Below are 15,966 nucleotides of genomic sequence, written 5' to 3'. Positions count from 1 at the left end.
AAAAACAATGGAAATGACCTGAAAGTTGAGCAATGGATGGATACATATCTTTGGAGTCTCTTTATTGATGCTCTTCATGTTTCCTTGAACATGTTTTTTATTTACTGAGTACTTCTTAAAACAGTCCAAGACTTAAGGGGACCCAATAAAAGGGCCTTAATGTATGTGTCACATGTAGTAGTACTGCCATACTCCTCTAGGGGTCACTTAAACACTGACATACAAATAACTCAGTACAAAGTTTTCGACGAAAACACTCCCAATGTGGACTGGACATCTTACTAAATTTGAATAAGCTTTTGACTGGTGACCATGTGCTTTAGACTGTCATGATAGGCCTCTTACTCTTCTTAATGATTGAAGATGCTATGACTTAAAGCAGTGGTTCTTAAACTCGGGATCGGTAAAAATATTGGAGGGCTCACAAAATGATCTGCAGTCTGGATTAAAGACATTTTCCTAAAGGTTTTAGTCAAAGTCTGCCATTGACATAATTCCTTTGGTGTAGCTTTTCTTGGTCTTGGCTATACCCTTCCTTTTCTGAGTACTTAATTCTAGACAGGACAAGGTCAAAGTTTATGGTCAATAAAATAGTTTAGTGTGCAACATGTGGTGTTTTCCAACGTAACCAGAAGTCTAATCAGACTAATCAGTTTCATCCAATCACCTCACAGCTCGCTACACAGTTGTCTTGGGAACTCGTCTGTCCTGTCTGTCCTCTATGACAAGAAGACTGTCAAGGCCTCACTTCCATTGTTCTTGTCATCCTCCTTACTATAACGTCTTAGCACACAATATGTAAGAACAAAGCTAGTGAAAACAGTGTAGAGCTTTGGTAACCTTACCAAACCTTACCCATCGTACTGTAACATCTTGCCTAAAGTGATCGTCTCACAAGAGAGAAAATATGAAAAGGAAATAACTCCTTTATACCATTGGGCAAGAAGCAATATACTATATATAATTTATAATATATATAATATAATGCGAGCAATTTCGTTTTAATATTGTAATAAAGAAGTATTACGTTTATTACAGTGCCACATGTGTTTATAAAGGCAAGGCAATTGAGCAAAAGTGCTCAATTATCAAAGTATAAAATTGTACAAACAGTAGGTAAAAAACAACAATAAATATGTTACATAAATGCAATATTGCATACAAATATGCAATATAGCAGAATTGCGCAATTGTGATGTATAATTTCATGTATTCTGGATAGTTGGTGAAATATACCACATAAAAAAGAAAGAAAATGGCTTAAGTGAAAGAGAGATACAAGTCTAACTTTTCCGACTTCATAATACTAAGTTCTTCATCTTCCCCTAGTTCTGTTTAAATAACAAAATCTTCCAAACCAATTCAGTGAAATCAAGAGGAAATAGACATATTTATCTGTTCCACTGTAATTAAATCAAATAAATACATTGACACAGTGGAACTAATTATAAATAAACAAATTATATTAATACAATATAGTGAAAAAATAAATAAACATTGACATACAAAACTGAAAGTATCATGTAAAACTAGAGACATCTATTACATTATGGTACATGCTTTCAACTTCAAATTCAAGCATTGAAGAGATGTTCATTTCTCTTGGTCTTCAGGGGAATACTTGCTGTCATTCTGGAGGGGAGGTCCTGATTGGTCTGTACAACCCTTTGGACCGTTGCCACCCTGGTCTGTGGAGTCACACAAATCTGAGATTGTCCTCTTGGGGTTGACCCTTATATCTCCTTCACCACAACGTCAGCAACACCATGCACCTGTGTGAGCTGCCTGCAGTCCAGAGATGCTACCAGTTTCCGGGGGCCAGCAAGCGTTGGGATAAACCGCTCTGTTAGGGTCATCACGCCACGGCCTACCACATCACTGATAGAGAGAGAGAGAGAGAGAGAGAAAGAGAGAGAGAGACTCAATTAGGACTCATCTGTCAAATAGGTTCAATATGATGCACAGTCTAAGATACAAAGTATATGTGTGTGTGTGTGTGTGTGTGTGTGTGTGTGTGTGTGTCTGTGTGTGTGTGTGTGTGTGCTTACCCAACAGTGATCTTGTGTATGCTTTGCAGGCCCAGACCCTCCACTCTAATGATGACATTCTTCAGTGTCATGGGCAGTGGGTTGGTGAAAGTGATCTTGGCTGTCATCTGCTTTCCCACAACAGCATCCCCTATAGGCTGGGGGGAGGAAGTGCAAAGACAAGATATTGGGCTGTATTTTGCACGTTTATTTTTTAAACAATGCGCCCAGGGGTGTGGCAATTAACAACCTAGGGAGGGGCCTGGCACATTGTCTAAAAATCGCTATTGTACACCTGGTCAGAAGTCTATGGCGAGTTGTTTATATGTTATTTTAAGAGCGCATTGTCAACAGTCATATTGGCAGGTGCACGCACCATCCTTCTATCATTCATGAACGCACACCAGCGCACGTCCATGCAAAACATTACAAATTGCACGATTACAATGGGAAACATAATTAGAATAAAGATATTACGAAATACTGTACATCTCATGATGAGTAGTTATTCACCATCATTTGCAAATTGGTAATGACGGTTAAAAGTGATTAGGGGAGAGGCGAGAGACACGTATGGAGCACAGCTGAAGACGCACTGTCACGAGATATAAGCAACTCCTCTGCAGGATAAATGTTGTTTTGTTCAGTCATTTGAGCAATATTTGGGTAAGTGTTGCTTTTTTCAACCTATGTTTTCGATGGTAACACATTGTCAGTCAATAGTGAAAGTAACTGCATATAACAGTCTTGTCGTTGACTGACACCTTGGTGAAGTTAGTTTCACTTTGCCAATGAGTTTAAATAATAGACGAGTGCAAATGCGTGAATGCTATGCTAGGTTTTAGTAAAGCATGGTTTAGTGGAATGACTATTCCATACGATCTCGCAAGCAGCCGCCTTCAAATGCGCCGTTGAATGCCAAAATACTGATGCATTTATTTGACATATCGCCGTTAAAGGGAAAGACAGATGTCATTCTCATTGTTTAAATGATGTTACGCCCCAAACACACCCATATGATTAAAAAACCTAGGAACACCATGCGCTCGACGTTTGATAACGAAACCCCTCCCAATGTGGACTGGACATCGTACTAAATTTGAATAAGCTTTTGACGAGTGACGATGCGCTTTAGAATGTCATGTTAGGGCCCATTGTGTTACTCTTTTTTTATGAGAGAGGTACAGGGTCCGCGGCGACACAACCAGAACAACAAGAGAAATCACTAACTCCTAGTGTGTGTGCACTGCAGAGACAGGTGAGCTTACTGTGATGGTGAGGTCTGGGGTGCGCAGGCGGAAGTTGAACTGAGTGGCCAGCACCTGGCCGGTCTCTTGGACCTGCCCGGACAGCATCAGCATCAGTGCTGCCTGGTCCACCAGCTGGTCCTGGTAAACCTTGTATGGAAGGACCCATTCCAGTGTCTGGACTGCAAACCAGAGGAGATTTAAAAAAAGACTTTAATATCATATTAACGATAATGAAAAACAAAAATATCATTGTCCTTTAGCATGTGTAAATGAGTCACCTCCCAACACCCAACCCCCAACACATAGCTCTATACACATAGCTCTATACACATAGCTTGTCTTTGTTGTATTATTTTTGTTTGTTTGTTGTTGTGTTTTCCCTTCTACTATGTAAAGCGACCTTGAGAAAGGCGCTATATAAAATAAACGTATTATTATTATTATCTGTCTAAACAGCACACAAGTTCATGCTGACCTTCTGCTGGTGCCAATTCCACAGGGGTCTGGTCCTTCTTCACGCTGGCACGGACCACGCCGGTGTAGTACATGACGTACACCTGGCTGTGCAGGGTCAAAGTTCGCGCCTGGCTGCTGGAGTTACGTAGGATGATCGACAGCTCGGCGTTAGCGCCCATCAGAGGGCCTTCTCCGTCCATGGTGACCTGAATGTCAACATCCTCGATGGCGGTCGAGGAGTAGACGTCGGGCTTGGAGCCATAGCGAGAGGCCGTCTCCACAGCTTTGCGCTCCTCTGCTGTGCCTGTTAGGTGAAGACAACGGGAGAACGGGAGGACATGAGGACGGAATCAAGACGAGGAGAAAGAAGAACTATTACTGTAAGTAAGGGATAATGTGTTGTCCGTCGGTAATTATCGGAAAATAAGTCCCGACAAGGCGAACAGAACCCCGACGCGCAGCGGTCATTATATACTTTGCAGCGGTGATTATATAGATTTAACAGCCCTCAGAACGTTGGGAAGGCCCATTCATGTGAATGGAACTTTCTACAGCACTCTGAAGAGCCGTGTAATAAAAAGAACTGAAGAACTATTTATTTTTCATGACTACACACAGCACTGCAACAAATGGATGTTCCTGTGCCAACAGAAACAGTTCAACTGAGTCTGAGAAAGACTCTAGTTGCATGAGGTGATTGAGCAATGCATAATCAACAAACAGACGCTCTGGACCCAATACTCAGAGCAGTGATCCGATCAATAGAACTACAGATGAGCCAGTGAGCATGTGATGCTTTTCGCCTGATCATTCGCCAAAGCATGTGATCATTGTTTGCACCACTGCATGGTCATTCATGCATAGACCTACCATAGCCCCAGGAAAAAAATATTTATGACATAGAAAGTATGCTTGCTGAAGAGCACATGTTCTGTCACTATGAACAGTAAAAGCGAAAGCTGACTAATATTTAGCAAACAATCTAAAGCAACATGGACTCAAGCAACGGGGTGTTAAGAAACCGAACCCAGGCTGACCAATTGTCAGGCTAGGATGCTGCCGCTACTTCACTGCAACCACAGTAGAGGAGTAGAAGGGGGTCTAAAAGGAATGGAGTGGCACATTAAAGGCAAGAAATGAGCCATAAAAGAGTGTGCAGGCTACTAGTCTCTCTGTGTGTGTGTATGTGTGTACGTGTTAAGAGTCTCACCTTCAGGGTGTTTGTAGAGGTGTGTGATGTCGGCACGCTCGTCTGAACCCACTGCCTTGGTGCTGATGAAGTGGCCGATGGCGTTCTTCTCCGAGTGGATCTGAGTGAAGGTGCCGTCCACATTTCTCTGCCAGTAGATCTTATCACTGTTCACCTACAACACATCATCACATCCAGTTATCACACTGCGGACCCCAGTAAGTTGAAAAATCAAAGTAAAAAAATATTCTTGGTGATAATAAGTCAGTCAATATGTCAGACATAAAATTATGATTTCTAATTAACCAACATCAGCCATTATTTTAGGCCAAAAAATATAATTTCCTATTAGCCACAGTCAGCCATTAAGCCATTTATTTTCTCATCTACGTACTTAAATCTTCACTTTTAACTGTGGAAAGAGTGGAAAGAAAAGAGAGAGAGAGAGAGAGAGAGAGACAAGAGTCTGGTCGGAAACCAGATGAGACAATAAGGCGGGGGTTCACATCAGCCAGCGGCAAGCGGCAGCGGCAAACGTAACGCAAGGCTCAGACCATATTAAGTTTTATCTCATTCCTAAGCAACACAAACGGTTTGTCAATTGAATACGCTCGCGTTGCGCTTTGAAAGTTGAACCAAGTTCAACGCTCAGCTTGTTCAACGCTAGAGGTACGCCAGCATTGCCACCGTTCCACTGCCGAACCATAGAGAACAATAGGAAACCTGCCGCTTGCCGCTGGCTAATGTGATCCCCGCCTAAGTTGTCTGGAGAGGAGAGAGAAATCCCTGGCTGATCTGAGGGAAGGGAGTGATGGGGGAATGGACGGGTGGCTGACCTCTGCAAAGACGAAGGGTGCGTCATGCTTGAGGAAGACCTGCCCGTCCCGCACGGCGTTGACCGAGGCTGGGCCACAGCGGAAAAGCCCCTGGCTGGTCTCCTGAGGGGTGGAGTCCACCACCTGCCATCCGCCCATCCCAGAGGGCAGGTCCGTACGAGCCATCCAGCAGTCGTTCCACACGTGGAAGTTCCTAAAGATAGATAGATAGATAGATAGATAGATAGATAGATGGATAGATATACTTTAATTGTCCCACAGGATAACATATACACATATAGTCCACATACATAAACAACAAATTACTTTCACCCACAAGACATAGCATGTGGTAGCTGTCAAGGTACCATACACATCCAAGCACCAAAGTGTAACTGCCTAATAAGACATAAATTACATAAAAAGACAGAAAGGCAAGAAACAATCATTATTTTTTATTTTATTTAATTTACTTTTTTGATGATTGCTGTTTTGATGATGGTATGTTATTATTGATGATGGTGATGATGATGATGTGTTGTTATTGTGATTTATGAATCTACCTATCTCTCTATCTCTATCTGTATGCATCTATCTATATTCATGTCTTTACATGCTCTGACAACACAAGAACTCTCGTCATGTCAATAAAAGTTAACTACAGAGAGTCAGACTGGAGGTGGGGGAGAACTAAATCATCACCCTCATTTGGGTTTGTGTGAGACCACACAGTATGGAATGAATGGGGTCAGAGATGCAGTGATGTCAGAGGTTTGAATGTTAACTCACCACACAGAGTCAGCGTTGAGACTGTCCAGGGGTTCAAAGTTCTCGTCAAAGTAGACATCTGTTGTCAAGGAGATGTCTGTGTCGTGGGCAGAGTTGTAGTTGGTGACGCTGCGGGTGGGGATTCCGAAACATCTCAACACTGGACGAGGGAAACAAACACATAAATAAGCAAGCGAAACAAACAAGCGCACGGCACACTTAACACATCATAAACCCTGTTACTGTGTCATGGCTCAGTGGGTACAAAAAACTAGGACAATGAAATCCCAAAAAGAACACACACACACACACACAGACACACACACACACACACACACCTGTGGTGGTGATCCCAGAGAAGACCCAGCACTGGCCATAGCGGACCGGAGTTCCTTTGGAGCTGTGGTACTGCTTCAGGATGTCCACACTGCCACTCCACGCTGTCGGAGACGTCCCACCCTCGTAGCTCCCTGACCAGTTCCCTTCCAGAACACCCTGGTCATTCGGTGAGTTTATCTGTACCCGCACAAAGGTGATAGGAGAACAGTTCAGAGAAATTCTCATTTTGCAATTATTTCTGTAATTCCTTTATTTTTATTTATTTGGTTGTTAGAAAAGTGATGTATGGTGTCAGTGATTCAGCTGAGTTTTTGTGATTGTATTTAGTCAATTTAGTCAGTCTAGATTTGTGGTTTAAATGAAGCAGAGTCTTACCATAGCAGAAACCACTCGGACGACATTCACCGGGTCTCCCAATCCAGAGGCAGGGACTCCACTCTTCTCCAGAACGTACAGGCAGGCTGCCAGCATCCCTTCACCAAACTGAGAGAGAGAGAGAGAGAGAGAGAAAGAGAATATCAGTAAGCAGTATCATGCCATACGTGATCATAAACATTAGGCCTGAATCCGTTGAGGTGAATGTTCCGATTCTCATCTTCAGGTTCTCTCACCTGCCCAAAGTTCCACGTCCTGGCCCCGATCTGACTCTCCGTCCCGTAGTAAATCCTCCCCACGTCATTCAACACATACTCCTTCCTCTCATCCTCTTTGTCCATGTACACGGCATCATCTAAAAAGGCCAGATGCACATTTGGTTAGGTCAGCTATTGACCCCTTCTAAACACTTCAGGAAGTAACTTGGCCAGAGAACAGGAGAGGTCATCTTTATTCTCTCTCTATAATTGGCTCCAGTGCGCTAACTCGCCACCACCATTATGTGTCTTTTCTGACTGAGTTGGGAATCAATTGCATCTCCTACACTCAACAGTCAGCTTGACCTAGTCAAGTCATCTTGTTCCTTTGACTGAGTTGGGTTATGTGAATGTGTGTTTATGTGTAAAAATTTGGACACTACATTAGGGATAACTTAAGTCAGTCAAAGCAGCCAGACTGGACTTCAATTGAATCAGCAAATCTTTGTTTTTCACAGCATACATCATGTCTGTCGCTTTTGTCTGTCTGTCTTTTATGCACCTTCATTCCAGGGGTTGAACAGCATGTAGATGTCATTGGCAGAGTCGTGTGTTGACATGGCCTCGCCTTTGGGGCTGTAGGTCACCACGGTGAGCTCGTATCGGCCAATGGCGGCGGACGGTAAAGAGTTGACGGACAGTTTGACGCGTTTGCCGTCCTTCTCGATAACCTTGCACTCCCAGCGGTCATCCTCCAGCTCCTCCACCAGAGGGATGATAACGTGAGTGCCCTTGGACACAGTGGGCAGATTACCTGTTACACACACACACACACACACACACACACACACACACACACAGAGAATTATATATTTACTGAGGAAATATTATATTTATAGTGAATAATTATATACATTCATGATTCACCCACAGTCCACAGACATTACAATTGTAAGGGATGTAGACACATTTGTCCACAAGATCACAACGCACATACAGCCTAGTTACACACACCCTACTACTGATATCATAGCTTCCAACAGACGTAAATGTTTGCCCCCAGATTTTCTTTTCCAGAATGAAAGCCAAACCGCACCTCTGAAAACCACAACATGATTGCTAAGACAAACTATCACTGACGATCTGGTAGGCTGCCAGTTCTAAAACCCATTTGTTCACAAAAAAAAAAAATCAAAGCAGGCATGTTCATGCCCGCCCAACGCTCTTCCCCTCTCTCACACGCTCACTCTCGAAAAGGCTTTTTCCATTGCTGATTTGGCAAAAGCAAATCAATGCAGGTCTGCACAAAGAATCTTCAATGTTGTCTCAAACTACACACTCTTGGTATGTACTGTTAGATTCACACATCACAGCAGAAAGCTTACATCCCCAGGTCATGAGCCATTACTATAGCAGAATGTGTGCCGTTCCTTAGATAAACGTTACACACACTTGTGATCACATACTAGGCAAACACATTTGATCGAGCGAACAGTACAAGGGCATTTTAAATAAGATTGAAGGGCATTATACAACATTTCCACAAAAATAATCTGTAAATATAACTGTAACAGCCAGGCTACAACGGTTGTGCAACTGAAGCATTCCTTTCCGTTCCGAGCATAAAAATAGATTCAGAAGACTGGTCTAATATTTTTGAATGTATACTCATGTCTGGTGTAGCCAGTTCCATTGATTATAGTGGAAGGTTATTGTTGCAGCAGACATTCCACGAATGGAGCGCATTAGTTACTTGCCTGATGCAGCCAGCCTGTAAGAGTAACACATTCTCATTTGGATAGTCCTCCAAGGTCTACAAGTTACCTTAATGTGCACTGGCCCAAAACCAAAAACAGATTTGAATGCCTGGGTGTATTTTAAAGAGCAGAATATTTGTTTAAAAACTCGCCCCACTCCTCTTTTCCATTTCACTAGGTGCAGATGAGAAACAGGTTTACTATCAAAATAGCAAATACGAAAATATTACACCATACTTATAAAATGATTTGTTATTCATGCCAACCCCAGAGGTAAGGCTATTGTTCTGTCACATTTCTCCTGGGTTATGTCATTTCCTGTGATGTCAATGAATGACTAATTTCATGGCAGCCTTACATGTATTCAGGAATTATTTCTACTGGCTCTATTCCAAAACCTCAAAGTTCTGTGAATTGCTGTGGTCGGCTAAGTAAACATGGATGGAGTCTCACCACCAACTGAGTACATCAAGATACCCAGGGTACACTATATTTCAGATAAAATGCAGATGAATGGATTTCAACAAAAACATGGTAGTACTCATTTGTATCTGTCATGTGATGGCTAATGGGACATAACATGAATGTATATTATGTACAGTATGTAATAAATGTCATATTTTGTGGTCCTGTATATTCCCTCTACTGTAGGTCTATATCAACAGAGGTATTCACCGTTCTAAAGTAAATGGCGAGTGAGATCGGCCTCATGGCACACCAGTTGAGAACCGTTCTAAAGTAAATGGCGAGTGAGATCGGCCTCATGGCACACCAGTTGAGAACCGTTCTAAAGTAAATAGCGAGTGAGATCGGCCTCATGGCACACCAGTTGAGAACCGTTCTAAAGTAAATGGCGAGTGAGATCGGCCTCATGGCACACCAGTTGAGAACCGTTCTACAGTAAATGGCGAGTGAGATCGGCCTCATGGCACACCAGTTGAGAACCGTTCTAAAGTAAATGGCGAGTGAGACACCAGTTGAGAACCGTTCTAAAGTAAATGGTGAGTGAGATAAATAGCGAGTGAGATCGGCCTCATGGCACACCAGTTGAGAACCGTTCTAAAGTAAATGGCGAGTGAGATCGGCCTCATGGCACACCATTGGGAGGACATAGAGGGAGAGGTATATGGAGGGAGTGTTCTGGTATGGTGGCTGAATGTGGGAATGATTTAGCAGTAAAAGGAGAACATTAAGGACAGTCTGGAGATCAGACGGTCTTGGGACATGAGAGATTACTCGTGACCACTCTTACTGTTGCCATGGAGAAGAGGGGGGAAAAAACATCATGTGGTATGACACACATACACACACACACACACACACACACACACACACACACACACACACACACACACACACACACACAAGTAAAAAAGGTTGCACTACTCAGAAGCTATTAAGTTTTATATGCTGTAAGAAGAGGTTCTAATATTATGTGAAGGATCATGACTGTTGGGTGTGAGAGAAAGTGGATTAGAACATTATGTCCAATATTCCAATATGTGGTTTAATGTTCTGCATTTCTCATTAGTAGGTCACTTTGATACTAAAAGTATGATTCTATGTAATGACTGTATGATATCTGTACTGTCCCTGTGTATATCTGTGTGTGACTGTATTTAAAGATAAGCGGGAATATTATGACTTTGCAGTGTTTTACTGTTCTGCATGGCTGCGTCAGTAGCTATCTGCTCCGGATTGCCAGGTTGCCACTAATCAGAGTCTGATTCAGTGTAGTCCACGTGAGATGGGATGACCAACGCCATCTCCCGTCAGCCTGGAAGGATACTTAAACCCTAACTATTTCCTTGTTTAGTTAGAGCAGCTGATGGATCTTTAGGTGAAGTCATGCTGTCTCTTCCTTGATGTGCATCATTGTAAATAAACTCTGTTCCTGATTTTTCATACTATTGGTCTGACTGGGTCTCTATTAAATCTATGGTATCAAAATTACCATCAGTTTTAACACCAAGGGCCAGACAAGGTCATAGAAAAAAGGGAAAAGTATAGAACAGTCTGCTAGATATGGAATGAGGAGAGGAGAATGAAGTCAGGTATTTTGGTGAAATGTATGCACACACACGCTTACCTGTCTTTAACTCCAAGTGCAGCTTGTCTGTATTGGGGTCGTAGGGTCGTGAGAATTCAATCCACATCAAGAAGGACTGTCCTCGACGGATGATAAGGTCATTGCCATGGAAACTATCTGTATGATGTTCTCTGCGATTTTGCCCTGTCTTTGACTTGAGGAGGTCTAAGGAGCTTACTGAAAGTAAAAGTACTATGACACACACAGGGAACAAAGAAAAACAGAAAAATGAAAATTCTCATAGAAACTGAATAGACAACCTCATTCATTATAAAACAGTGACAGTTACAAAAAAACTACAAAGATAATTCTGTATATCCCTTCTGTATCATCAGGTAATCACACTGTCGAAAGTGGTTGTTATAAATATGTAGCCCCCATCCCCAATTTGCACTACAACAGTGTGTTTGTGTGTGTGTGTGTGTGTGTGTGTGTGTGACGGGGGGCTGGTTCCTTGTTATTTACCATCTAGTTCTTGTCCTCCTACTGAAGGTTTCTCCCCCCCACCATTCTCTGTGGGTTTGGGCACGACTACGTCCGGCTCGTCGTCAGAATCACTCGATTTGCGGCAACAGCAGGGGCACGCTTTCCGGAACCATCGTCGACACGCCCCCTCTTGCTTCTCCTCCTCCTCCTTCACCAGCCCCTCCTTGTCCGGCTCATCTTCCCAGCTGAGAGTGACCTCTGGGAAACGGCCGATAGCGGAGCGATTCCTCATGGACAACCTTTCCACTGGAGCAGAAGAACAGAGTGAGTGAATGAGTGAGACATAAATTGATGATCACTTCCTGTCTGTATATGAGAGCCACCTGTCCCTGTCCATCATTGGCAGTGTCACAGATGTCATGGCACGGAGGTATTTTGACCATGCGGTTAGATTTACACAGCAAGTATTAAGCTAGGGCTCACCAGACTTCAAAGAAGCACTAACAATCACTGATGGTTTCTGTGTTCTTTCCACAACATTCCTCAGTAAATTCTGAATCAAACTTGCCCTGAAAGGCCATGAGAGGCCATTTCCATATTAATAGACACTCTCAGTATTAATTCTCTTTGTGGAAGAAGGGAGAACATTTTTTTTCCCACACTTGCAATGCATTCCTGCCTCTCCTCTGCTGTCTCTGTTTGGCAACAGGCAACACTCTGTGCATGTCTTACAAAGACCCAGAGGCCTCAGGTCTCAGACATGCACATCAATGGAGGCACAAGCCATAAACCCATGCCATAATAAACACCAGATAAACACAGGGCAAGTAGAGAGAGAGAGAGAGAGAAAGCAACGAGCCTAGTGAAATAACAAAACAACAATATAGAGGATGACAGTGATAAAGACGGTGAAGACACACAGAGGAATGTTCACAGCATTCATAAGCAGAAACAATGAACCCACACTGCAACAACAGGAGGTTGTTAAGGGTCAGTGTTAGCACAAGCATTGGGGACAACATTCTTTCAACTACCCTTATCTGAGAGACTAGACTAATAACCTGGCTGGAGAACAAGATCTCAGGAACTGCATTTTCCGCATATCACTGCAGATGATGACTGCCATGGATCACTAAGAAAGCATATTCACCATTACCTTTGAGGAGAGTCTAAAAGCTCTTTTGGGACATGTAATGGGAAATATATGAATGTTATATATGAACATCAAGAGCTTTACATAGGAGGGCATCTGGAGAAGACTAACTATGGGCAGCAGGCATAAATCATGAGACTCCAGCCAGAGTGACCCCAGGATCACCTTACAGTACCTCATGTCAGACCCCCACGCACAGACACTCAGACTGTGACATCAAAATATTGTATATAGTAAAAGACTGTATTATCAAAATAGCGTAGTATTTACATACCATGGGTATGGATATTATCTAAGCACATGCATGCAACCACACACGCACACATACAGTACACACACACACACACACACACACACACACACAGCCAGTTCGGGGGCGGGGGGGGGGGGGGGGGGGGGGTGGTATGCCCATGTGTTTCTCTAGGCTACAGCTCCTCTACCAGCGTCAGACCTGGCCAGGCCCACACACCATGCCTTCAAACACACTATCAATAACCCCTGTACCAGTAAGGAAACAGCTAAAAATGCCTGGCATCCATCACACTTGCCAAGTGAGCAGCTCTTACATAAGACAGCCTGACGCAGGGCAGAGGGTGTCTACTTACATTGTGATGTGATGACATTATTTTATTTTTTACGTCTGACATTCACCCAGTCCTTACCGGCTGGTGTAAACAAAATACAGAACCAAAAACGGGACAAAACCGGAACAGAACCAAAAACAAAAATGCAAAATGTCATGCTGTTGGTCTGTACACGGGAAGTCCCTAGCGAGGGCTGATTTCCGGTAATGAAAACCTCAGGGTGGAGTATTTGAAGAGTCTGGAAAGTGGTCGGAAAGCCCTTCCCAGGATTTGAGAGTTCAGAGGAGAGTGGAATGGGGTGACTCAGCTATGAAACAAATCTGAGTCTCCTAAACGACCTGGAAATGCAGTGTGGCACCATACTGCCATACTTCCATGACTCAAACTCAATCCAGGCTCTTATGCCAAACACTTTCACATGTGCACACACTACCCTGATTTCTATTTTGACCGTATTGATTTGATATGAAAATGCAAAGTTGACACATGTATTCCTTGTCCTAGCGTCTGAAATGTGCACACTGACATGTTGGTGCAGCCGTCTATATCTCCCCCTGTCTCTTCCTTGTGTTTTCTAGGTTTAGCTGTTCCCATGACGACAGGGGTCCTGCTTAAATTATGTACCAAATCATCTGTGCCACACCCTCTGACTTGGAAGACTTAGACTGAGATTGTGTGTGTGTGTGTGTGTGTGTGTGTTTGGGGAGGGTGTGTGTGTGTGGGTTCCTGGTAATTTACCATCTAGATCATGGCTTCTACCCCCCCACCGTTCTCTTTGGGTTTGGGCACGACTACGTCCAGCTCTTCCTCAAAATCACTTGGTTTGTGTGTGTGTGTGTGTGTGTGTGTGTGTGTGTGTGTGTTTGTGTATGGATCTGAAGTTATTATTTTTTTTCCAAGCAAAAGGATTCGCACCCTAAACGACCATGGGTGACTGGGCACTCTCACTAATCCATTATAATTGCATACCCACATACATTTCACAAAATGTGTGTAATTAAACCACACATTACTACACCTTGTTTAACTCAGAACTGTGGCCATACCTATAAAACTGTGACAATTATGGCAACAGATCCCACTCAGAAGGCTCTTCCACCCACTTTAAAGTCATTTTAAATCAACGCCCAATTTAAATACATACATAGGCAACTTTTGTCTTGTCTGCTGTTCCATTTATGCATGGTCAACATAAAAAAGAAACATTTACAATTACAACAGTAATAGTAACGAAACAAACTAAAAAAAATACCATAGTTTACGTTGAAGTACTGATACGTTGAAGTATCTAAATAAATGAAATGCCAGTCAAAGTTTTCTCCGGACTTGAATAGATCATATTCCGCACTGGATAGGATGGATATCAATCTAAAAACCTATGCAATACTTCAGGTCTGTCCATAACTATTCCTACACAATCAGGCTGTTATCAGTCACACAATTAATGACATATTTACCATTAGCCTATCACATTTAAAATATCTGTTTAGAAATTAAAGTATTGTCATGGTAAGACTAAGTGAACAGTGTAAAAAATATTAAATCATAGGCTACTGTAAATGTCAAACGATTATCAATAGTTATGAGTGCTAGGTATCATGGGTGTTTTTCTTACTTGAATGTAGTAATGAGTTGTTGAAGTTGTTTTAAACTCTAAAGGCAATGTTCAGCACTTGTTCAGCTACGGCGAGGTGTTTAGTCTAGTCTCTCTTCTATTTTTCGTCGTCTTGGACTTCTCCCGTTGGATTCGCGAACTTCACTCTCTGCCCTGTTTAACTCGGAGAAGCTTTTTATAATGCTCAGCTGCCAGGTCCGCATGGCCAGTATGCTACGTCATACGCCCTACTACATACACCCACGTCTTCCTCACATCCACCTGCCGTGCAACAATTCTCACACACCTGTTTTACAGAGGAAAAGTCTGACTTAAGAAATGCGCCTGAAGGAGAACGCGAGAGCGCGTTTAGTGACTCTCATGACAGGGTTCTGCTATAAATCAAACCAAGACATTTATCTTTTGAAGATAAATGGTGTTTGCATGTAAGTCAATGTTCGAACAAGGACGTTTATTCGTGTGGCAGATCGTTTCTTTGTGGGAAGCTGTTGGCAAGGTAGATAAATTATCTGAGAAAAAACAAAATCTAAAAACACACTTAGTCTGATAGGCCTAGGCTACATGGCAATTTAGATAGCAACACAAACTAAGTTAGGCTTAGTACTTTGTAGATATTCACATCACTTAGTTGACATTCAAATTTTCTTTCTGCTTCCTGCCTAGAAACACAGTTAGGACATCCTGGTCCATGTAACGCTTTGCAGTGCTGTGTTCTATTTTCAGAATTCACATGAAAAAAAAATTAAATAGGCTTTAAAATCTGTTATCCATTCTTTAGGACGGCACAGTAAGGGGTTATTGATGCGTATTTTGATTTTAATTTTGCACAGTTATGGTTTTCTGTTCAGAAGTTAAAAATTGAAATAATGCGTCAATTTTCTAATTTTCCTTTTTTGCGCTTGTGGTTGGACTGAACCACGAGCAGG

The 15,966-nt window shown here is 42.6% G+C and overlaps 1 protein-coding gene across 1 annotated transcript; it reads right to left on the bottom strand.

Moving 5' to 3' along the window:
- Window positions 1–78: 78 nt before the first annotated feature.
- LOC143117316 (protein-glutamine gamma-glutamyltransferase K-like) lies at window positions 79–15,218 on the bottom strand. The gene is made up of 14 exons (XM_076278951.1): window positions 15,041–15,218; window positions 11,728–11,994; window positions 11,263–11,454; window positions 7,979–8,230; window positions 7,456–7,574; window positions 7,220–7,327; window positions 6,844–7,021; window positions 6,527–6,665; window positions 5,759–5,951; window positions 4,944–5,097; window positions 3,753–4,037; window positions 3,296–3,456; window positions 2,049–2,185; window positions 79–1,878 (listed from the first exon to the last, which is right to left on the bottom strand). Coding segments are annotated over exons 1-14 (2,331 nt in total). The 5' UTR covers window positions 15,042–15,218; the 3' UTR covers window positions 79–1,733.
- Window positions 15,219–15,966: the final 748 nt, after the last annotated feature.

The sequence above is a fragment of the Alosa pseudoharengus genome, unplaced genomic scaffold (genome assembly GCF_046254945.1).
Source record: "Alosa pseudoharengus isolate Yale_2024_CS ecotype anadromous, Long Island Sound unplaced genomic scaffold, YU_APseudo_1.1 YU_APseudo_1.1_scf_11, whole genome shotgun sequence".
Lineage (NCBI taxonomy): Eukaryota > Metazoa > Chordata > Actinopteri > Clupeiformes > Clupeidae > Alosa > Alosa pseudoharengus.
The sequence above is the reverse complement of the archived record's forward strand: the minus strand, read 5'-3'. Positions and strand labels throughout refer to the sequence as shown.

Bases quoted from the DNA above. Each gene is read 5' to 3' on its own strand.
- LOC143117316 (XM_076278951.1), bottom strand. The intron at 7,575-7,978 runs GTGCATAAAAGA...TGGCCTTTTTAG, and splicing joins GTTCAACCCCTGGAATGAAG to ATGATGCCGTGTACATGGAC. The intron at 5,098-5,758 runs GTCAGCCACCCG...GATGTGTTGTAG, and splicing joins CACCCTTCGTCTTTGCAGAG to GTGAACAGTGATAAGATCTA.